General features: G+C 40.1%; 2 protein-coding genes and 1 long non-coding RNA gene across 3 annotated transcripts; 1 reads left to right on the top strand and 2 right to left on the bottom strand.

Annotated features, from left to right (window-relative positions):
- Positions 1–3,248: 3,248 nt before the first annotated feature.
- On the bottom strand, positions 3,249–9,284 carry LOC120813084 (uncharacterized). Its single transcript, XM_078089071.1, has 4 exons — positions 5,154–9,284; positions 4,859–5,001; positions 4,675–4,780; positions 3,249–4,537 (listed from the first exon to the last, which is right to left on the bottom strand). The coding sequence occupies exon 1, from the start codon at positions 9,282–9,284 to the stop codon at positions 6,477–6,479; it is 2,808 nt and encodes a 935-aa protein (XP_077945197.1). The 3' UTR covers positions 3,249–4,537; positions 4,675–4,780; positions 4,859–5,001; positions 5,154–6,476.
- Positions 9,285–15,095: 5,811 nt separating this feature from the next.
- LOC144388348 (uncharacterized) lies at positions 15,096–19,110 on the bottom strand. Its single transcript, XR_013452677.1, has 4 exons — positions 19,013–19,110; positions 17,214–17,246; positions 16,470–16,596; positions 15,096–16,025 (listed from the first exon to the last, which is right to left on the bottom strand). It is a non-coding gene; the product is annotated as an uncharacterized LOC144388348 (long non-coding RNA).
- A 605-nt stretch (positions 19,111–19,715) lies between these two features.
- Positions 19,716–22,958, top strand: LOC144388347 (uncharacterized). Its single transcript, XM_078089072.1, has 4 exons — positions 19,716–21,984; positions 22,077–22,145; positions 22,276–22,425; positions 22,663–22,958. The coding sequence occupies exons 1-4, from the start codon at positions 21,526–21,528 to the stop codon at positions 22,873–22,875; spliced, it is 891 nt and encodes a 296-aa protein (XP_077945198.1). The 5' UTR covers positions 19,716–21,525; the 3' UTR covers positions 22,876–22,958.
- The last annotated feature ends 233 nt before the right edge of the window (positions 22,959–23,191 follow it).

Here is a 23,191-nt window from a genome sequence, read left to right as displayed (position 1 = left end):
AATCAGTGATTATGAAAAAAGTACAATAGATATCAAGAAGCAGTTTTTTTCATAAAATAGTTTAGACCTGTGTCAACATTTGAAAGTTTAAATGGTGTCTGTAGCTTAAAGATTCGCGAAGCTGAAAAATCTGAAAGTTGAAGAAGTTGAAGACGATTTGAAAAGCAAACTCCATTTGAAAACCATGTTAAAATATTAATGATTATTGATTTATATAAATTCAAGCTTAAGAGGTAGAAAGCTGAACATACATAGCCCTCAAGCCAGAAATAAGCTGAATATTTTAAAATTTGAACGGTTTAAATAGCTGAAAATGGGAAGCAGTTGAAAGGGGGCGCGGAAGAAATAGAATAATAATAATAAGTTTAATAAAGATTAGAAGAACAATACTTGGAATGCTTAAAGCATTCCAACTAATAACTAGAAAAGGCATTTCCTGCTGAAAATGCGTTGGAATGCAAAAAGCTGAAAGCTGCACTGAATATTTAAAAATAGCTGAAAATACAGAAAGTTGAAGGGAATTTGAATACATTTGCTGAAAAGCTGAAATGAATTTGAAATTGCTGAAAATACAGAAATGGGAGAAGCTGAAAGGAATTTCAATAGATTTGCTGAAAAAGCAGAAATGAAAACAGCTGAAATAAATTTGAAATATTGCAAAAAAAATACAGAAATGAATATTAAAAAATTGCTGTTGATAGAGGCATAAGAATAGCTGAAATTATTTTAAAGAACTGCTGAAAATACAGGAAGTGGGGAAGCTGAATTTCAATAGATTTTCTAAAAACAGAAGTTGCAGGAGCTTAAATTTGTTTAAAATTGTTTGTAGTAATATTAGTAGTAGTATTAGTTATAATTGTGGTATTAGTAGTACTAGCAGTATAAGCAGTAATAGTAGGTTTAGTATCAATAGCAGTAGAAACAGCTGTAATACTATTAGCCATAGTCGTATTTGTAATAACATTAGTAGTAGTTGTAGTATTAATAGCAGTAGAAATACTAGTAGTATGGTAGTAGAAGTATCAGTTGTAGTACTAGAAGTACGAGTAATATTCGTAGTGGGAGACAGAATGTTTGTTATCAAACTAAGAGGTTTTTAATTAATAGGCCTCATCACAAACATTACAGTAAAAATTCCCTCCATGTGGCTTTTATTTTGAAATTATTGGATTGGGTGGGTTGGGGGGGTGTAGATAGAGGGAGGGAGGGTGAGAGGGTGAGGAAGGGAGGGGTGGTGAGGAAGAGATAGAGGGAGAGAGAGAGGAGGAGAAATAGACAGACATACTGACTGACTGAGTGATTAACAGTAAGAAGAGGTCAGGGTGGAGGGGGGAGGGGGGGCGAGTGTCTTTATCATATTGGTCTGTTGACAGAAAGCATAGCTGCGTCATGTGACTCCACTAATCAGGTCATTGGAGCAGCTGTGAGTCACACACAGAGATACTGCAGCGTGTTTACGAGTAACCACGGCAACGGCGCACCTATTGCATTGGGTGGGGTGGGGGGGTGTAGATAGAGGGAGGGAGGGTGAGAGGGTGAGGAAGGGAATGGTGGTGAGGAAGAGAGGGAGAGGGGAGGAGAATTAGACTGACTGAGAGTGATTAACAGTAAGTAGAGGTCAGGGGGGAGGGGGGAGGGGGGGCTAGTGTCTTTATCATATTGGTCTGTTGACAGAAAGCATAGCTGCGTCATGTGACTCCACTAATCACGTCATTGGAGCAGCTGTGAGTCACACACAGAGATACTGCAGCGTGTTTACGAGTAACCACGGCAACGGCGCACCTATTGGATTGGGTGGGGTGGGGGGGTGTAGATAGAGGGAGGGAGGGTGAGAGGGTGAGGAAGGGAATGGTGGTGAGGAAGAGAGGGAGAGGGGAGGAGAATTAGACTGACTGACTGACTGAGAGTGATTAACAGTAAGTAGAGGTCAGGGGGGAGGGGGGAGGGGGGCGAGTGTCTTTATTATATTGGTCTGTTGACAGAAAGCATAGCTGCGTCATGTGACTCCACTAATCAGGTCACAAGGAGCAGCTGTGAGTCACAGACAGATCCTGCAGCATGTGAGTGCTCGTAACCACGACAACGGCGCACCTGTGATCATTAACGATCTACTGCAAAAGACAGAGACATGGCAGCAAGTTACACAGAATCCACACCTCAAACAAATGGGAACCAGCGCAAAACTATAACAGCTATCTAAAAAATACGGCGTTTGTATGAGACCCAAGACTCTACCGAACGCGTGGATGTGTTTTTATGTCTGTCCGGTAATAAATACGGCTCCTATGGCCGTTTACAAAACGTGTACCTTGTGGATTTTTGTGAGAAATATGTCGGCAGATTTGTATTGGAGCCTATGGGGCTTTTGGCAGAGGTTGTGTCACTCAAACACACCTTGCGCCAAAACTAAAGAACTCTGGGATTCCATGAACACATTAATCCAATCAGCACAACCATACCCTCATTAATCTGAAGAAATGAAGCCTCTAGAGTGTATACTTTGGCTGCAAGGACAAAAGTTCCATACTTTTTTAACCAGATTTCTGCGCTGCCCCACACTCTAGCCTCGAGCTCTCCACTCTAGCAGACGCAATACACACTCATGTAAAAGTCAGAAACGGAGCGAAAAACTAGTGAAACATAATCAGTGATTATGAAAAAAGTACAATAGATATCAAGAAGCAGTTTTTTTCCTAAAATAGTTGAGACTTGTGTGAACATTTGAGAGTTGAAATGGTGTCTGTAGCTGAAAGATTGGCGAAGCTGAAAAATCTGAAAGTTGAAGAAGTTGAAGAGGATTTGAAAAGCAAACTCCATTTGAAAACCATGTTAAAATATTAATGATTATTGATTTATATAAATTCAAGCTTAAGAGCTAGAAAGCTGAACATACATAGCCCTCAAGCCAGAAAGAAGCTGAATATTTTAAAATTTGAACGGTTTAAATAGCTGAAAATGGGAAGCAGTTGAAAGGGGGCGCGGAAGAAATATAATAATAATAATAACTAGAAAAAGCATTTCCTGCTGAAAATGCGTTGGAATGCAAAAAGCTGAAAGCTGCACTGAATATTTAAAAATAGCTGAAAATACAGAAAGTTGAAGGGAATTTGAATACATTTGCTGAAATGACAGATATTTGAAAAGCTGAAATTCATTTGAAATTGCTGAAAATACAGAAAGGGGAGAAGCTGAAAGGAATTTCAATAGATTTGCTGAAAAATCAGAAATGAAAACAGCTGAAATAAATGTGAAATCTTGCAAAAAATAGCTAAAATGAATTTACAAAACGGCTGAAAATACAGAAATCCGAAATCGTACCAACAAGCCGAAAAACTGAAATGAATTTAAAAAATGCTCATGATATAGAAATGACAATGTACCGGCAAGCTCAAAGATGAAATTAAGTTCAATTTCTGAAAATATTGAAATTTCTAATGGCTTTGCTGAATAAGTGTTAATGCCAAAAAGTGAAGACCAGCACAGCAGGATAACATAATATTTTAATTTCAAAATTGGCAGTGTGGAAGATGAAGTGCAGCATTTAACAAAGCTAAGAGTTGAAATACAACACAAAAGAAGATCCCGTCTTTACATCCTTTTTTGACTCATTATCTTCTATCAAAATATAATGAAATAAGATAGATGAGTACAGTGCACAAGTACTGTTGTATTGGTCATAATTATTTTGAGTATTTCGTGAAAGATAAAATCTTAGAGTGAGAAATGTATCAACACAGTTTTGTGAACATTGGTCCCTGTGTTATTCATGAATAAATGTACTATAGTTTCAATAGTTAACAATATGGTTCATTTCCTACAATCAAAGGTTTTTCACATCGTTTCCAGACTTAGGTTAATACTCAGTTCAAGACTTCAAGGTCCAGGAGCCCTGGACAGATAAGTCTTGACAACATTGTCGTTTAGACTATCCCAGCGTTAAGCTCAGTTTACTGAGGCTCACAGACACACTGGGTTCTCCTTATTTTGATGGAACATGGGTTAGAGTCACTTGTTGACTCAAGGTTAGGACCCAAGCTTTGTAGGATTTGTTTTCCTATTAAATCTTTTAGAGTTTAGGTTATCCTAAGGATCGGTGTACACATGTGAAAAACCTTGAATATACCTACCAGCTGAAACCCCATACTAATGACTCATTGTGATACAAATATGTCATTTCTTCAAGGTTAATTTGTTCATATGCATGAGGCAATCAAACAAACATTTTCATCCTTAATTTTCTCATAAATCTGACTGAAAAGGGACGGATGACAAATAAAAAAAATAAATAAAATAAATACAATCAACAAAAAAAAATGCGATGAAACATAAGGAAAACGTATATTGTTAGATCAAATACGGTAGAGATGAAACAAACAAAATAGACAGGTGTCCTGTAGTAATACTGTTCATGAGTTAGTAGTGTATGCTTTGAAGACCTGTAACATTATGACCTTTGACCTGTGCAGCGGCTGTAGATCCACTGCTCCAGTTATCACATCAGGATAGTGTTACTATAGCTACATGGAGGAGGAGAGGCCTTAAAGACAGAAACAGGATAAAATGTATTCATATTGTTAAAAATGTAAACAGCACATGCAAGTAGTAAGACTACCAGGGGATTGTTTTGTTGTGGTCAGAGATATATTTTTAAAAAGATCTAATCCCAGTTGTTACCTTTACAGCTGGTTTAGGGAGGAGCTTGAAGCTGCATAAAGGTGGGGCTGTCACTGGGACAGTGATGACTGACTGATGACTCTTCCTTGCAGTCACACACCTGATCCTGACAAAAATAAAACAGGAAGTTATTGTTAGAAACTCAACTTTCTAAAAAAGTTTATAATTCACAGTAATGAAATACCTTGAACTCTGCTGCAGAGCAGATCAACATGTAGTCCAGTGAAACTGAATACGCTGCATGTTCAGCTTCTTTTATGTGTCCAGCCCTCTCTGCAGTCCTGAGTGTCTTCACTGTGAAGTGGAGGAATCACAGAGGAGGAAGACCTGAAGGAAGAAGTGGATATAAAATTAGAACGTTATATTGAATGTACAATTAGTGTTATTAAGAATATTGCATTCATATAAAATGAATACATGAATGATAACAAAATTAAAACAAAACATTAGATATCACATATGAAATAAGAAAACAATACCTTATTATCTGTTGTGAAGAAACCTCAACACTGGCAGGGAGAACACGTGTCTCTGTGGTCCAGCAAGTGTCCACTGATGATGAACAGTTAACACGGTGCTTCAACATCTGCTCTGCTGCTGCAGTGGTGGCAGGATGTCCTGGTCGGTATGAGCTGATCCAGAATCTCAGAGCCAGACAGGAAGTGAGGCGAAGACAGGCAGGTGTTTTCTCGTCCTTTGCTTTGAAGAATGACGGGGACAGGAAGGAAGTCAAATGTGTCCCTATGGGGTCTAACTGTGATGGGTCCTCGGTTGATTGACAGTTCAGTTGGTGCTGCAGTCTTTGGCATGTCTTAGATGCTGTGAGCTGAGTCTTTACAGAGGACAAGGGAGGACTGTGTCTCCTGTCCATCAGAAAGGAAACTTAACACTACAAAGACACATGAGAACTTTGTCTCTTGTCCATTAAAAAGGAAACTTAACACTACATAGGAAACATGACAATTGTGTCTGCTTTCAATACAAAGGAAACTTAACACTACATAGGAAACATGACAATTGTGTCTGCTTTCAATACAAAGGAAATTTAACACTACATAGGAAACATGACAATTGTGACTGCTTTCAATACAAAGGAAACTTAACACTACAGAGAACACAGGGTAATTAAAATAAAATGAATGGGGATGGAAGTGTGGGGTTTCAGCTAGTAGGTACATCAGAAAATATGTGTTACATCTAGAACACATACTTTCAGATGTGCGTCTGCTAAACTAAATGTCAGCAGCTGTGTACAATGAATTTTACATTGTACACAGCTGCTGAAAGAGTTTTGGCCTGTGCATTTATCAACCCTGACCCAAACCCACCCTGATAAATGCACAGGCCAGAATGTGTTAGAAATATTGCTAAAATTAACATGGTTACCTGGAAAACTATATGACCCATAATATTATCCAATATTGTGAACACTTAAAATTAGCCCATTCTACAATCTTATTACAGTGCAACAACTAGTTTGACCAGATGATTCAGTTTTCTTTACATTGAAGATTACATAATCCCAGACTACTTACAATGTGGTATTGTTTAAAAAAAGTACATGATTCTCAGTAGATTTTGATCTTAGCTGACAATTTTAAGACCTGTTGGAGGAATGTAGACAGAAAACATGATTGTGACAAGTGACATGTTTTTTACTGTACCAGAGTGGAGGCCCTGCTGTGGTGGAAAGATGGAAACGGCTGTATGGTGGATCCCCCTCCTCTGTATAATCATGCATTGTATTAAATCAATGTATATACAAGTACATTGCATTTTTCTTTAAAACTCACCTGATACCTTTATGGACTGTTAGATGACATGACACAGTAAACAGGGTTGTGATAACTGTAATAAGTTCTCATCACACCAGAGTGGAAACAGCGTTGTGGTTGAGATATGAAAATGAGGTCCAGCAGTGTGTTCTTGTCAGTGGTTGCATTAGTGATGACTTGTGCAAATCCTCTGGACTGGAAGAGCTCAAGGATTGGCTTACCGGTGTTGGAGAAGAGATTCTCGTTGAAATCACCACAGACAATGATGGGCTGACAGTCCATGATCGCCAATGAGTCCAGCAGGCTCCCCAGGTTGGACAGGAATGATCTCACACTGTAGTCTGGAGGTCTGTACACAGCTGCAATCAGGGCTCTCACTGGGGCTTCTACCTTCAGAGCCACAAACTCAAGATCGGTCACATTATGTACGTACTGTTTCTCACGCACCTGAATGTGGCTTTTCACATAAACAGCAACTCCACCACCACCTCTGTTGGCTATTTGTGGAACATTTGTGTAGGACAGGTGTCTGTTGCGTTTGAACATGTTGTAGCCCGCTAAATGGAGACTCTCTGCAACAAAGGAGCCTTGAAGGTGAGTTTCTGTGAGACACAAAACATCTGCAAGACACAGTTCATGATGGCTCCTGATGTCAATGATGTGCGATGGCAAACCTTCAGTGTTATGGTGAACAATGGTCAGAGTGTCGTGTCTGCTCGAGGTCTCTTTGATACGAAGAAGAGGCATCATGTCGTCCAAGTTGACTTGTCTCATGGTCTCGAGGGCTCCAGTGATTTCTGGGTTGGCATAGATTTTGCTCTCATCCAGATCCAGCATGTGCAGTCCACTGAGAGAGGTCACTCTACTGATGGCTACGTAAGCCATGCCAGGTTCAAAAATGTGTTTCAGCGACACTACAGCTGATGTCCTCGTCATACCCTGAACCTTGTGTATCGTGCAGGCAAAGGCAAGTCTAACAGGAAACTGTCTGCGTACAACTCCTTTCTGTTTCAGATTGTCCTCTGCTCGCTCTATGTACACCACATCATCAGGGCCGCCTGGTGCTCTATTACGGTAATTCCTTCCAGCAGTTTGATCATCCATCTTGAGCCCGAGCATAGTGACATGCGCAACACCACTCTGTTCTGCGGTTATTACCCTGACTAGTGTAGCAAACGATCCATTCACCAATCCCTGAGACACGTCTATGTTTCTGGTGAGCATGACTCGAGCACCTTCAGCTACGTTTAGTGTGTCTGGTAACTCATTTCTGTTTCCTTTGTATGGTTGGGCTTGTCGAGCCATTCTTCCAGTTCGTGGGTCCTTCTTGTAGTCATCTGCATCGATGTTGGTGATATCAGAATGGAGCAGAGCTAATGTTACTGAGTTGTGTGAATCAACCTGTTTATTAGTTGCAAAGATGTGCAGGACATCAGGTGGACAAAGTGATGGTTCAGTGATGGTCTGTGACAACAAGGCTCTGTCTGCTTGAGACAACTCATCTGACTTTCCTTTCACACGGATCCGGTTCAACATCTCTGCAAAGGCAACATCATCCTTCTGCCGCATAATCTCAGTCAGGGTGATTGTCTGAAAGTGTTCCTGCCATAGGTCAATCTCACATGGCTCGTACACACAGAGGGTCTTGGACTGTCGCACTGGTGGTAGCTGATAAAAGTCTCCCACAGCTATTACTGACATTCCTCCAAAGGGTTTGGTACTACCTTTGATCTGTTTCAGTCTTGCATCCACATAAGCAAACAGGGGCTTTGACACCATAGAAACTTCATCAATGATGAGGATTTCAGCATTTAAAAGTTCTGATCGGACTTCATCCAGTTGGTTACCAAGTCCTTGAAATGGAGGTTTCAGACTTCGTGGAAGCTTGAGCAGAGAGTGCAGTGTTGATCCTGATATATTGAAGGCTGCAGTTCCAGTGAAAGCTGTCAACAGGACCGTGGGGTTTGATATGTCGACTTCCTCAGAATGGCTGGGCAGTTTGCACAGTATCTTAGATGCTTCTGAGTAGATGCATTTAATGAGATGTGACTTTCCTGTTCCAGCACCACCATTGACATAAAAGAAAAACTGCTCAGGATTTAGGCCACAAACACGCTTTACGCACCAGTCTCTAACTGCATAGAACACACATGCTTGTTTCTGGTTCAGGTTCTGATACATCTGTCGTAGCAGTGTGGGGTCAAAGGCCGGAGGCTCTCTGATGGCTCTGGCTTCTGTTGCAGCATTACCTTGATTAGTGTATTCTGGAACATTTTCTTGAACATTTTCATGATCTGGCTCTCTTGCCTCGAGTTCTTCTATACATTCCAACCTTTCCACTTCAGATTCTGGAGCCAGATTGCACCATTCATCAATCACTCCTCTGTTCTGTTCAAATTCTTCCACTGCATTCTCAATGTCCTCGCTGTTTTTCTCATATTTGTCTTTGTTTCGTTTCACAATGTGACGGACATACTCAGGATGGTCAGAACCTGGTAGTTGGACACAACCACTCTTGTAGAAGGACTCGTACGTGGGAAAATGCCGTCTTTTCAGTTCCAGGTCTGATCGGTGAGGAATGTACAGTTTCAGTAATGTGCCATAGAACTTCTCTGGATATTTTTCCTGTGAGCAGCGGTAAAATCTGATGATAGCGGGCTTATCGTTTTTACGCTTTTGCACAAATCCCATATCATTGAGGAGAGGCAACACATCTTTTCCTTTTTTCTGCTGGCCGTAGACAATTCTGCAAGTTGCTGCGAAATCTGCCAAACACATCTGCTCAAACTCTGGTGTTTCTGGTCTGGATTTGTATTTGTCAGTCAAAGACGTCATCCACACATTTACACTTTCTAATGTTGTGTTCTCCAGGTAAGACATGGGCCGACTCATTTTCAGTGCGTTGTCATCTGTCGGTACGAATATGACACCACGTGAACACTTCTTCATGTTAATTCCACATGCGCGTGTCACACACTCCTGAGCACTGACCTCTCTCTTTTTAGAGTACGCCTGCATGATTTCCCTCATTTCATCACATTCATTGACGTGGTCTCTGGTGGAGTTTTCAATGACTGTTTTAAGGTACTCAGAAAGTCCAGATTCCTTTTTGGTGATGTAGCTGGTGAGATACATGATGCACGAATATGCATTGAGAATATAACTGACATCAATATTGGCATCCCAAGCTTCCAGTAGATGTGCATTATATCCATTTACCCAGCAGTCCTTTGGCTCACGTTTCAGGATCACCGCACTGGATTTGTTGATAACATTGAGGCATCCTTCATACTCTTGGAGTGTTAAGTTGCATTTAACGAGGAGCTGCTGCAAACTGAGTGAGGCAGTTTCAGGTTCATTCAGCAACAAGTTCAGTGGTTGGAGCTTGGACTTTGCTATTTGCAGTTGCAGTGGAGCAACGGCCTCACCAGGTCTCGATATCAGTGTCTTTCTGGAAGGTGGTTTAGGAAAACCAAATCTGCAACCCGAGCTGGGGCTTCTGAAACATGTCCGTGAGTGTTTTTTGCTGTGTATTTGCACCTCTGTGACCTTCTTGTACAGTTCAGGTTGTGTGAGTTGGTCAGGTAGCTGAGCTGTGATGTATTTAGACACAAAAGCTGACACAGTGTGATCATCATCCTCCTCAAACACAGGCGCACCTTCTACCCATATGAGACAGTGAATGTGTGGACTTCCTCTGTGCTGAAACTCAACTCGGTAAAAGTAGTCAACGACATTGCCAAGAGGCTGTGCAGGAGATAAGAGCACATCTCTGAATAAGGCCTCAACACGCTTATCAAACATGCGCATTGTTGTCACGGGATTGCTTCTCAGAATGTCACACTTTGCTGACCAGTCGAGCCCTTCAAAGTTCACCTCCTCACCTTGTTGTCTTTTTATTGCCTCAATCACTTCAGGCCAACGCATCTCAGCTGCAGAAAATGTACAAAAGAATGTGGGAGTTCCCAACTGTCTGATCATGGCAAAAAGGTCTCGTGTGGTTTTCTCCCAGTAGGCTGGTGTTCCTCTCAGCGGCTGCATGAATCTGACTGCATCTTTGTTTCTCACCAGTTTCTCTACCTCTCGTTTGTTTTGCAGCATACCAGACGTTATTTTTCGTCCATCTCGAGTCATTGGCTTTCCTTTCCTCAACTGTATCGTCATGCTGGATGTGGCCAAGTGTATTTCAGTCACAAACTGTGCAAAGAACAAGTAGTTTGTATCTCTGGCAAAACGATCATCAACACAGAAAAGCCTCGCTTTGAAATAACTGCTGGGTGTTACTTTCATACGTCTCCCTTCATCCAGTGTGTTTTGGCCTGTAGGGAACTGCACAGGGAAAGCCATCGCCTCTAGTTTAGGAGTTTTGAAGAAACCAACTGGACTGTTACTTTCGGCAGGGGCAACCGAGTAGATTCCTTCACTGAAACATAAGATCTCCTCTGAAACATCACACGGCTGAAGACATGATTCTAGAGCAAAACCACCGTTGGGCATTTCACCTTCCTGTTCTTCATCATTTCTCTGCTCCTCTGGTTGTTCACGATCACAAGACAACATGTCAACATCCTGCTCTCCATCAAGCTCAGTTTCTGTCTCACACAGTGCACTTTTCTCACACATGTCAATTTCCTTTAAATCAGCATCATCATAGTCGTTGTCATCCATAGTGGCATCCTCATCATCATCATCATCTTCATCAGGAAGTGTTGGGTCACAAAGCTCGGCCTCATCTCTGATAGTGATGTCCTGATATTGTGGATGGATGCGTTTGAGTTTATGCAGCGCCTGCACTAGTTTAGACCAGGTGACAGTCTGGAACAGCTGATGTCCTCTGTAACACAATCGTCTCTTCAGCTTTACTCTCATCACTTGAGACTCACTTCTCAGTCTGGGTAACGCTTCCACTGTTTCCTGCACCTCAGACGGGACACAAACCACGTTGCCATGTATCGCTCTCTGTCGTCCTTTGGGAAGAGGAACGATCTTTGCAAACGCTATGCACTTGGCTATGAGATGTCTCTCCAATATGTTGAGGTCACACAGTTCAGGTGGAATGTCAGCGAGCTCCAAGTTGTTGGCTACAGCGAGTGTCGGCATGACTCCATCTTTAAGATGATTGTGGCAGGTGTGACAGATCCACTCTTCCTTTCTCTCATCAGGCACATTGCACTGTTGTTCATCTCTGCACTGGTCATCACACACATGGACGTACTTTCCTGTCAGGCATGCTGCAACCACGTCTGGATTTCGTACATAGTTTAACCGTTTACAGGGTTTCACTTGGTTTGGAAATGATGCTTTGTGACAGACGGTGCAAACATAAGTGGGACCGGACTTTATTTGTGACCTGAAAACAGATATGGCCTCTTTGATCAAACTGTTGTCACTTTCTTCTATTGGTTTATTTATCTGTCTGTATTTCCTTTTTATTTTCATGGCACATCTCATGTTCTGCATACTCTTATATGTAGGATTGTTTTTGTATCTGTCTTTCATTCGTTGTTTCATTAGTTGTTTGTGTCTTATCCTGAATGCCTGGTCATGAGCGTATCGCTGAATAATATGAGATCTCATCTTTTGTCTAAAATCAATGCTGTTTTTATAAAAAGCAGTGAAGTACAGTTTTTTTTCTTTTCTAAACTCAGCATTGTCTCTGTAGCGTCCTACAAAGTGCTGTTTTTGTTTCTCCCTAAATTCAGGATTATTTCTGTAACGAGAGACCAAGATTTGTTTTTGTTTCTCTCTAAATTCAGGATTATTTCTGTAACGAGAGACCAAGATTTGTTTTTGTTTCTCCCTAAATTCAGGATTATTTCTGTAACGAGAAACCAATATTTGTTTTTGTTTTTCCCTAAATTCAGCATTGTTTCTGTAACGAGAGACCAAGATTTGTTTTTTTTTCTCTCTAAATTCAGCATTTTCTCTGTACCGGGAGGAAATGTACTCTTTCCGTTTTTGTTGAAAATCAACATTGTCTTTTGTATTATTTATTTTCTTTTGTCTAAATTCAGGGTTGTTCTGATATTGCATTCTTGCATGAGATTTTTTTTCTGCTTTATACGCTTTATTTAAGGCATATTTTTCCCTTTCTTTGCTTTTTTTAATCTCTTGCCTTTGTTGATTTTTTTCTGAGACCATCAGTCTTCTCTTTATTTTTCTCCTTTTGTTTTTATCACACTTTGTCAGTTTGCATGAGATTCCCTGTAATAGAACATCAGATAGATCACTGGCAACAGTATTTTCTACTGAGGAAGAAATACTTGGTTCATTGAGAGAAGCATCATGTGATGGAAGGAAAGTGGATTTAGTTGACAGTTCTGGTTCATTGGAGTTTATGACCTCTTGTTGTCTCACCGATGATGTAAAGATGATGTCACTGGACTCTGCTGTCAATATGTCGTCAGATGGATCACTGAGGTTTATCACTTGAGCGGTTGATCCTGATTCAGTGTGAGGAGCATCATGTGATGATGTTGTGATGAGGACCTCTGGTTGTTTTACAGCTGGAGTGTGACGAGTCGTTTCAGGTGAACTGGTCTGATCAGTGGCTGTAGGTGAGTTTGATTCATCCACAGGGACAGCTGTAGGTCTGCAGTCTGTGTTTGGGAGACCACCGTTCAGGTTGACTGTGTTCACATTGTAGAACTCCACAGGTTTCAACTCGTAGTTACAGGAGGACTGTGTGTCCATCATTCTGTGGGACTTCTTGAGCCTGTCAATCATGTCACTGAGACGTGAGAATGTCACCATGACAGCAGTACCTGGTGTGCGTGAACCGGCTGGTAGGGGCAAACCTCTGGCTGTTCTGGAGTGTGGGTCAAAGAAACCGTATCTGCCCGACTTGGTTCTGAACACTGCGATACACAAGAGTCTCATCAACAGCAGAGCGTACTTCACATCTGACAACAAGCAGCTGAGTCCTGACTCCAGGTCCAGAAAGCTGTCCACAGCTCCAGGTAAAGGTTCTCCTAATGTGCCGTACCTTGAAAGCTGAGTCATGTCTGCATGGTGTGTAGCGCTGCGTGCAGGAACTTCATCAGTGAGCTCGTCGGTGGTCAGATAGATGTGATCAGTGACTTGTTTCCTGGTCTCTCTATACATCGTGTTACCTTTATCCAAAACATGGTCCAGGTCTGCTCTGGTGATGCTTTCATTCTCATGGAGGAATGCAAGAAAGGTCAGTGAGTTACAGGTGCACTGCCGATTCCTGGATCTGCCGTATCTGATAGAAGCCTGGCTGTGGGATGCACGGACATGTTGTTCAGAAGGCTGATCTCCAGGGTCTACACGGTCTGCATTAGAAGGTCCTGCTGCACATGGTTCTTTACTGGGTTGTCCTCTCTTTACAGTATCTGATACCTGTGGTACACATGGCTCATCACCTTGACCTCTAAGGTTAACCTGCCTGACATTAGAAGGTCCTGCTGTACATGGATCCTCACTGTGACGTCCACTCTTTACTGCGTCTGCATATGATACCTGTGACTCACTTGGAACTCCCTGTTTCACACTTCCAGCATGAGACTCTGCAGACATCTTTACCTCTCCACTGCTCTCAGGACCAACACATTCTGCTCCTTCAGTCGTTGTTGCATAGGGATTCTCTTTGGTCCGCTGAAAGCGCAGCCTCTGAGCTTGTGACCTCTTACTCTTTCTTGGCATTGTTGTGTTTCAAAACCACAAATGTTATTGTTTTACTTGTATTGTACACAACCAAGGTACTAAACACAATATTAATGGTAAAATAGTATTATTAACAAAGCCGGATGTAAGGATAAATTAAACGTACGTCTTAGCAGTTTGGTTAAATGCTTCAAAACTATACAATTTGTTATGATATACCAAAAGCAATTTCAGTATCCAAGCAAATGCCTTTGTAGAAAATCCCAGCCAGGAAATAAATGTGATGTCAAACGTAACACTATAAAGAGATTAATATCAATGCTCAAATTTGACTCAAAAAATATATATTTGATTGTCAAATCCAGTGACAGCAACTTTGAGTATATTCCTTAGTCTTATTATATTAAGGCTATATCTAAAACCCTAAATCAAACAATATAGTTTATAAATACTGTGAGCAGGTATATACTGGATCTGCAAACTTACTAACAGTATATATTTGTTAAATATACTTCTAGAAGAAACCTTGACAAATCTTTGGAAATATTTATTCAATATAAAATCTAAAGTTTAACACTGAACAACCAAATCAAAATGAGGCTATTTTAAATGATTGTGAGCCACCTAAATCTCTTTAAGTTAAAAATGACTCAGCTTATAGCTACTTACTGAGGGAACCGAATCTACAGTGCAGAAATGGTATGTAGTACAATTCTAGACGCACTAGGACGAAAATATTCTGTTAACTTCAAAGTTTTGTGGAATATGTAAATTTAATTACACAGAAAATACAATTTAAATATTTTGCACCAATCCACAACCAGCAGTCCAATGCCAGATCTCTTCTGAGCCTTAACTGTTTGCACTTACCAGCAAGGAATATCTAATATTATTACTATGCTATGGTTTTTATTCAAATCGGGAACAGTTGTTGTGGCAGCGAGATGACAGATGAATCCTTCTGAAGAATGTTGGGTCTGCAGACAGGAAGCAGCAATTCCAAATAAATCCTTTTCCTCCTTGTAGATGCTTGTATTTTATTTCAGTATGTTAGACATCAAAATGCATAGACTGAATGATTGAAACAATGTAAGTTTACATCAAAAAAATACTTAACACACTAAATAATTATTAATAATACCGGTAGTGAAATTCTTTTTTTGTATGTAGACTAATCAAGTTAACAGTGTAAAAATGTCAGCTACCAAAACAAACCAACAGGTGTCCACAGCAACTAAAAACCCTTCTCTAATATGGATTTTCACTTCAATGTATTTTTGTGTATTAAGAAAGAAAATGCACTTTTATAAGAAATTATATATTTTGAAAATCACCAGATTAAATTCTTAAGTATAAAATGTGTAACCTTTGTCAATTACAACCAAAGATTGTGGAAGTTGTACGGTTTCTTTACAGTTTATAATCTCAAAAGAAAAATATATCAAATGTTTTCTCCAATTTGTTAAAGCAGTAATAGTAGTCTACAGATAGGTGTATGTGTTGTAGATAGAAGATTGAAAGAGGTGAGCGTGAGAGAAGAGAGTCTCTCAGATTGTCCAAAAAAGATAGATCAGGTACCAATAACCCGAGTCAAGGTGAGTGATCAGAGGAGAGACAGAGAGCGTGAGAGATGAGAGACTCTCAGAGTATTCATCAACAGACAGGTACTTGTAACCATAGCAAAACCAAATCAATTTGGTTATTAGTCAGGGTTCCAGGTTTTGGTTCAGAATCAGGTTCAAGGTTTTTCAGTAATGTTTCAAAGTTTCATCACAGATCAGAGTGGGATAGAGGGGGACACAAAGAATGAATTTCCAAATGCAAAGATAGAGCGGTAGATTTGACAGGAAAGCTTGAGGCACCAATGTTTAGACAGAGTGGATAGAAGGTATAGGAAAGACAGAGAGCCAATATGATAGGGGAGAGGAGAGACCCTGGACAGCAGGACACCTGCAAGACACAATGAAACACCCATTAGACAGCAGGTTGAACAACAATTTAAGTAACTTCTCAAGGTGACAGATCAGTGAAGGTTTTGCTCACATAACCAAAATATAAACCAGGTAATAGTGCAGATATTTATATGAAAAACATGTTTGTTCTTAAATGTATCAATTGAGTGCTGTTGTCTAGATCTAGATTGTCTAGATCTCTCACACGAGTAGTTTAAGTGTTGCTGCTGCTGCTGCCACGTGGTTTTCTTTTTATGATAGCCATACTGATTCATTTAATAAACAGAATTTGTATTTCAGAAAAGGGTTAGAGGTTCTCATTCCTAGTATATTAAAAATCCACAATTAAAAGCTGGTACTCTATGAATTTATGGAGCCATGAAAGTCTTTCCAGTTTCTCTCAATGTCCTGCAAATATTTCCCAATAAAAGGCCTGTGTTACCGAATGGGATTCTGGGATGGGAATCTCTAAAAAGAGATGCAGCTCACACCCAGCTGAGTCAAGCGGCTGCACTGCCTGTGTGAGCAACACACCAGGAAGAGTCCGGGAAGGAGTGGGAGGGTGAGGGCTGTGAGGGAGAAAAAAAGAGACAATTTTAGTTCCCTTCAGAAAATAACCCCCAGAGCTTATTTGTATTATAAGTACTTTCAATTGGACAATTGACTTCTATACGCATTATCAATGTCTTTAAAGTTAAAGTTAAAAAAGGTATATTGCAGTGTGAGTTGTGTAGCAACATGGACTGTGTTGTCAACAAGACAAAACTGTATTCCTGTAATATGTGTGATTGCCTGTCAGGATCTTTAAATATGCAATTGTCTCTATTGCATGGTACACAACATTGTACACTGCCACAATTATGTGATTGTTTGCTGAGTATTCCAGTCTCTGAAATGTTAATCCTTTCTGGTTGCTTTACTCGATGACGGTAAACTGAATATCTCGGATTTATGGCCAAAACAAGACTTTTGAAAGACAACATCTTCTGACAGATTCTTTCGGATGATGATAATATTTTCCACATTTTAAAAAGACTAAACAACTATTCAATTAATTCAGAAAACAACAAATACATCAACAATAGAGAAAAAAACAGAAAAAAAGATTTCCAGATGCTAGAGAGTTAGTCACATTGAAGTTATTTTGTCTGCTATCAACTTAACATTACAGTATTTATATACTTACCAACTAACGCGCAGTGTACTGATGTTCTGTGGTCTAGGAGAGGAAACAATGATAAACCTGACAGTGAGTATGTTTAACTTGCAGCCTTCAAACCAGACTACAACTTTGTAAATGGCTAAATAAAGGATCTATTCTGTAATGCACAACATACAATACAAATATATTACCAACATTGTATGAGAAATCAAGATTGAATTAATTCATCAGTCATTCATTAGGGCGAGATGAAGTTTTGGCTAGTATATGTGTTGTGTAACTACTAGGGAAAACAAAATAAACAGCATCCTGAATGATCCTATAACTAATCTTGCCTTAAAGTTACCTAAATGCTGCCAACAGCGAAAACTGCTGGTAAACAAAAGACATTTGAGACAAGCATTCCCAGTATTAACATGAAAAGACTACTATTTTGTTAGTTGTTTTAAAAATGCTTTGACATTGGTTTGTAACTCATCCATAATTCCAACATGAATGGTAGAGCTTAATATGTAACATAAGTTGAGGAAGTCCTACATACCACACGAAAGTAAACGCTGTTCATATTAATATTCCAGAGGCAATCTCGAGGTGTATTGACTGTGCTAAGATTGATGCTGTAAACCAGCCACGTGTCGGCTGGTTTACAGCTGTAGGGGCCGCGCTGATTGCGCTGATTTAATTGCACTAAACGAATCTTGGTAGGATCACCCATAACGTGTTGTTAGTGGTACATGTACTTAAAATAATAACTTGCTCAATTTTCCATCGATTTTTAACAGATGTAGTTATGACACTGCATACACCATAATAATAATGTTATGTTCTAAAATTAGAATAATGTTCTAAAGTAGTAAAGAGTAGTGTAAAGATTAGTAGTGTAAATATTTTCCTTAACACATATTCATCAAGAAATGCTGCATGTAAAAAGAGATGTATTTATGACACTGCATACGTATGAATAATTATAACCATGGGTTTTCATACGAAAATGATATTAAACAGAGCATTATTCATAAGTATGCAGTATCAGAACTACATCTCTGACGATTATAACAAACCGTTTAAAAATCGGTTGAAAATTAAAAGTTAATTTAAGTACATGTACCACTGACAACACAACGTTATGGGTGAGCGAGCTGACCGTACCAAGATGGCCGCCATGTGCGGACAATCTATACTCCGCCGTAAGACATATAGCCTTTATATATATATCTATTCTCCAAATAACGTCACACGTTTGTACTATATGGTTCATATAACTAACGTTAGTTTCGTACCTTCTTCAATAATATTAGGAATCATAAGGATACTGACAGGTTCAGCCTCCGTCTTTCAATTGACTTTGTATGTTACATTAATCTCCTCGCTCAAAAAAATTCGCGGTGTTTTACGCGTGAACATGACGTCATGACGCTAACCATTGGCTAACACTAGCATTGCGGCTAACGCTGACTTTGACAAAGTTGTAACGCTAACGTAACTTGTTAACGTACTATATGGTTCATATAACTAACGTAACTTGTTAACGTTAGCCAAGTTAGCCAGCTAGAAAGGCTATCGGAGTAGTTCACAAACTGGTACAAGTAGTTTAGCCACATTAACTCCTTAGTTTGGCGATTAACATTTCGTCAGTGGTAGCCGCTATGCTAATGACGGACCATGACGGACAACATTGAACAGCGGAAATATGTCGCTCTTTCATATATGTTAAAACTCTGTATGAGCTACAAACCCATTTTAATGTATTTTTGAAACGCAAAAAAATATATTTTAATCATTTAAATGATTAGCCATTAGCAGAGGGACTCAATGCTACTTACCAGAAAGACTTCAGGATAAACGAGCGGAGCTACGCAGTGGAGCGTTGGGTTAGAGGTCACTGAGGCGTTCATGGGCAGTCGGAAATTCAGGCGTTAAACGCACAAGCACGGAACTTCTCTGAGATAGAGCAGTACAGTATCAAGAGCACGTACGGTGTCACATTGACGACAAAGCTTACTTCAGAGTCAGCCAGCTTATTTCATCATTAATAAAAACACACATATCCTTAACCCTTACACGCTGTTCATATCGCATACCTTCACAGTATGTTTCAGGTCCATTTTTACCCGGTCCAAGAATGACCTCATGTCTGTACCACATTTTAAACTACACGTCTATTTAGAATGTCTACATAGCCTGTCTCATAAATTAATGTACAATTATCCCTTAATACATGTTTAAGAGAGCAGGGAGAGTATTTTTTAACACATGATCATGTGCTGTTTTACATTTTACATAAAATCCCTGTGTGGGGAAGGTGTTGTCGCTTTTGCATGTAAAGAGTCACAAGAGCTTCTCCGAGCTCCTCCAAGAAAAACCTCCTCCAGTTCCTTTTGCCCCCCATGTAAGATCCAGCTTGCTGCATACAACAAAGGCATTGTAGGTTGATGCTGTGGTTTGAATATTACAAAAGGCCATCGGGTGGTTCTCCTTTGGCAGCAGAGTGTCAAGGACGGTGGCTTGTTTTCTATCTTCCCACCTTTGAAATCAAATTGTTAGTTTATTGATTGTTTTATTCCATTGCAGGAGCTTGTGCTTGCAGGTGCAGTGTCAAGGCAGCCTTTGACCTCTGTTCCCTTTCTGCAATGTATATGATCACTCCTATCTTGTTTTACTATTTCACTCTTTGGAGACCCCCCCCCCCCCCCCCTCCCGTGCCCCTTGAAAGACAGCAGGTGTTGTCTCTGCGGGAACCTGGATAAATGTTGTGTGAACACAAGACAGTTCTTGTCACGGTGTCGAGGTCCCCCTTGACCTCTGTCACCTTTGTCTCAGGAAAATTACACACAAGCATCGCCTGTACAGTTCAACAGTTTGAAGATTCCCTAAAACCATCATTTTCTTGTTTTCATCGACACTGGGAGATCTCAAATAAATTGATAAATTCAGATCAATTTGACCCGAAACAGCCTCAGTGAATAAAAATGTGTATCACCTGTACAAAAGTACAAAACAGAGTTAATGTGAGTTAAGAGCAGATTTTAATTTTATAAAAATATGTTCCGGATTCTAACATTTGTTCAATACGTTTCATTATTTCCACTACTAATGTTCTTTTAGGCAAGGCGAGGCAAGGCAATTTTATTTGTATAGCACTTTTCATTCACAAGGCAGACTCAAAGTGCTTCATTCATCATCAACATTTCATACAATAAAGTGAAATAAAATGGAGGAATTAAAAGACGATTAAAAACAGCAAATAAAATTATAAATCAAAATCTTATTTAAATTGTTTAATTAAAGGCAGAGGTTAAAAGTGCAATGTAGGTCAAATTTAGCAGAAGGCGAAGCTGAACATAAAAGTTTTCAGTCTTGTTTTAAACGTGGTCAGAGTTGGGGCAAGTCTTAAATCTTCAGGAAGTTTATTCCAGCTGTTTGTTGCGTAGTAACTAAATGATGCTTTCCCATGATTTGTATTTACTCTGGGAATCACTAACAGATTGGTGTCAGAAGATCTTAGTGATCTTGAAGGCTTATGTAGTGGAAGCATATCAGTGATATACTTTGGCCCTAAACCATATAGTGATTTATATGTGAGCAGTAGGATTTTGAAATTAATTCTCTGACATACTGGGAGCCAATGTAAGGATTTAAGAATTGGTGTAATGTGCTCACATTTTTTGGTCTTTGTTAGAACTAGCAGCAGCTTTCTGAACAAGCTGGAGCTGCCTGACAGTTTATTAGTTATCAGAATGTAATGCGTGTATCCAATTATTGAATACATTGACTTACATTACATGTTATCCCCTGGCAAGATGATATGACTCAATAAATTATAGTTTAACTTTGGGGACTTCATCGGGCTGAATAAACACCATCGCGCTATGGAGATAAAATGCGCACCAACTGAGTGCTTTTCATCTCACCGCATTGGACCTTTCATGTGCGCGCGTGTGTCTTTGTGTTTTTGTTAGTTTTCCAATCATTGTCAGTATTGAACATTTCTCTTCTATGAAGAGCCGAAACTCACCTGTTGCTACATCCAAAGCGACAATATAAAAAGCCTTAGCGAGCAGACGGACGATCTTTGACACGGAAAAGTTGAGAGAGGTAAGTGCTGTTCCTCCTATATGCGATATGTAATATGAATAATATTAACAATACTGACATGAATTAAGTGCACGTTTATATGTATATCTATCGTTTTATAATATGTTAAAGAAATGAAATGAGAAGTGAAATATAAAAGACACGTAACATAATTTATTTTTAAAAACTGCCCTATTGTTTAACGTATTGTTCAATTAACTGAACACAATTTAACTCGTGTTTCTTGTATTATTTCAGAATAATGGCCCTGCACAGTCTTTTGTGGACCAAGCCCCCGACTCCTTACCACAGACCCCCAGTTATCCACCTGTGCGTGGTGGCGGTCGTGGAGCAGCGCAAGGTGGTCGCTTGGGAGTTCGACTCCACTGGCGCGAGGCCGGTGACCATTAAAAACAACGTCTTGGCATCGGTGTCGGACGGGAAGACGGTGGCCAAATTTACGGCCTACGAAGAGTTTGCCCACAAATTTAAAGCGGGCGGGCATTACATGCTGCGGGGGCATTCCCTGAGAGGGGGGTCTCCCCCGTACATGATTAATATTACTAAGGAGACGGTGTTTTTTAGGAGCGCTCCTCTCACCGTCTCCCAAGAGCTCAGAGCGCAGGCGGAGGCTTTAATCCGTCCCCCGTCTCCGCTGACCCCCCTCAGCACCTGCAGGGACGCCAAGGACCTCCTGACTGTGCAGGGGGAAGTGGTCGAAGTAAGTACATTTTTCGATTATGCTAGATTAACTACGGGAAATGGCGCATATTAACATGCGATTTTAATGAACCCATAAATCATCTTGTTCAGATGTCCACGGTGAAAAAGATCACCAAGGGAAGGGAGAGCTTCCCCATGCGCCACATCAAGCTGCAGCAGGTAAGCGATCTACTTTATATTGAGAGAGCGACACAGACAGACCATTAGAAGTACATTTAATATGTATATAATAATGTAATGTAATAATGTATTAATATGTAATATGTATACATATTATTTTACTTCACAGGGGGAAACGCAAATGCCGGTGTGTCTGTGGAGGGAGGCAGCGGTGGAAAAGACGCTCCAGATCGGGACGCATGTAGAGATTTCGCATCTCAAAGCCACCAACTCCGACTACGGAGAACAACTCCAATCCACGCCGTTCACACTGGTCGAGGTAGGCCTACTTGGTAGTTGCTGTGGTATTTAAAATTATTATTATTATTTCTTGGAACAGGCATTCATTAAAAAAAAAAGATTTAAAGTGACAATAAAAAAAACAAATTTAAATAGAGCGTACACATATGTATAGTTTAATTGGACCAATAAAAAAGGGTATAGGAGTATGATTAATGTTTTGGTGATTGGTGACGGAAGGAAAATATCTAACAGAAGTGTATGTCTCTCTTGCCAGGAGCTCAACTCAGACAGCGTGGTCGGTGTGATCGGGGTCGTGGACCTTGAGGGCGAGCCAGGCACCCTCAGCATGCTGCTGGAGGACGGCCGGACGGTCCTCATCGAGGAGGGTCTTTGGAAAAAGGTGGAGGACCAGTTTACTGAATTGCCACTAAGGGCAGCAGTGCAGCTGACAGGAAATAGAGTCACGTCTATTGACACTATTAAATAAAGTTGCTGTATTCTTAGCTTGTTATTTTTGTATTTTTCCTGTATATATTGTTCTGTTACGTTAATAAATTACTTAAAGTACAACTCAACCTTTGCTGTGCATTGTTTCACCTAAACTTACTTTTTGATTTGAAATGCTGTGATTTATATTAGATGTTTATAATAGAAATGCGTCTGAGTCAAGCCGGTTCTGCAAATAATGTTGGAGAAACAAACGGAAGGCTCCTTTCACAGGCCCTGCTCTCCTCTAACACAGTATGAAGGCCTCTGCGCTCCCTGAAAATAGATTGAAGCACCACATTAATATAATAATACAT

This window comes from Gasterosteus aculeatus, chromosome 15, assembly GCF_964276395.1.
Source record: "Gasterosteus aculeatus chromosome 15, fGasAcu3.hap1.1, whole genome shotgun sequence".
Taxonomy (NCBI): Eukaryota; Metazoa; Chordata; class Actinopteri; order Perciformes; family Gasterosteidae; genus Gasterosteus; species Gasterosteus aculeatus.
The sequence above is the reverse complement of the archived record's forward strand: the minus strand, read 5'-3'. Positions and strand labels throughout refer to the sequence as shown.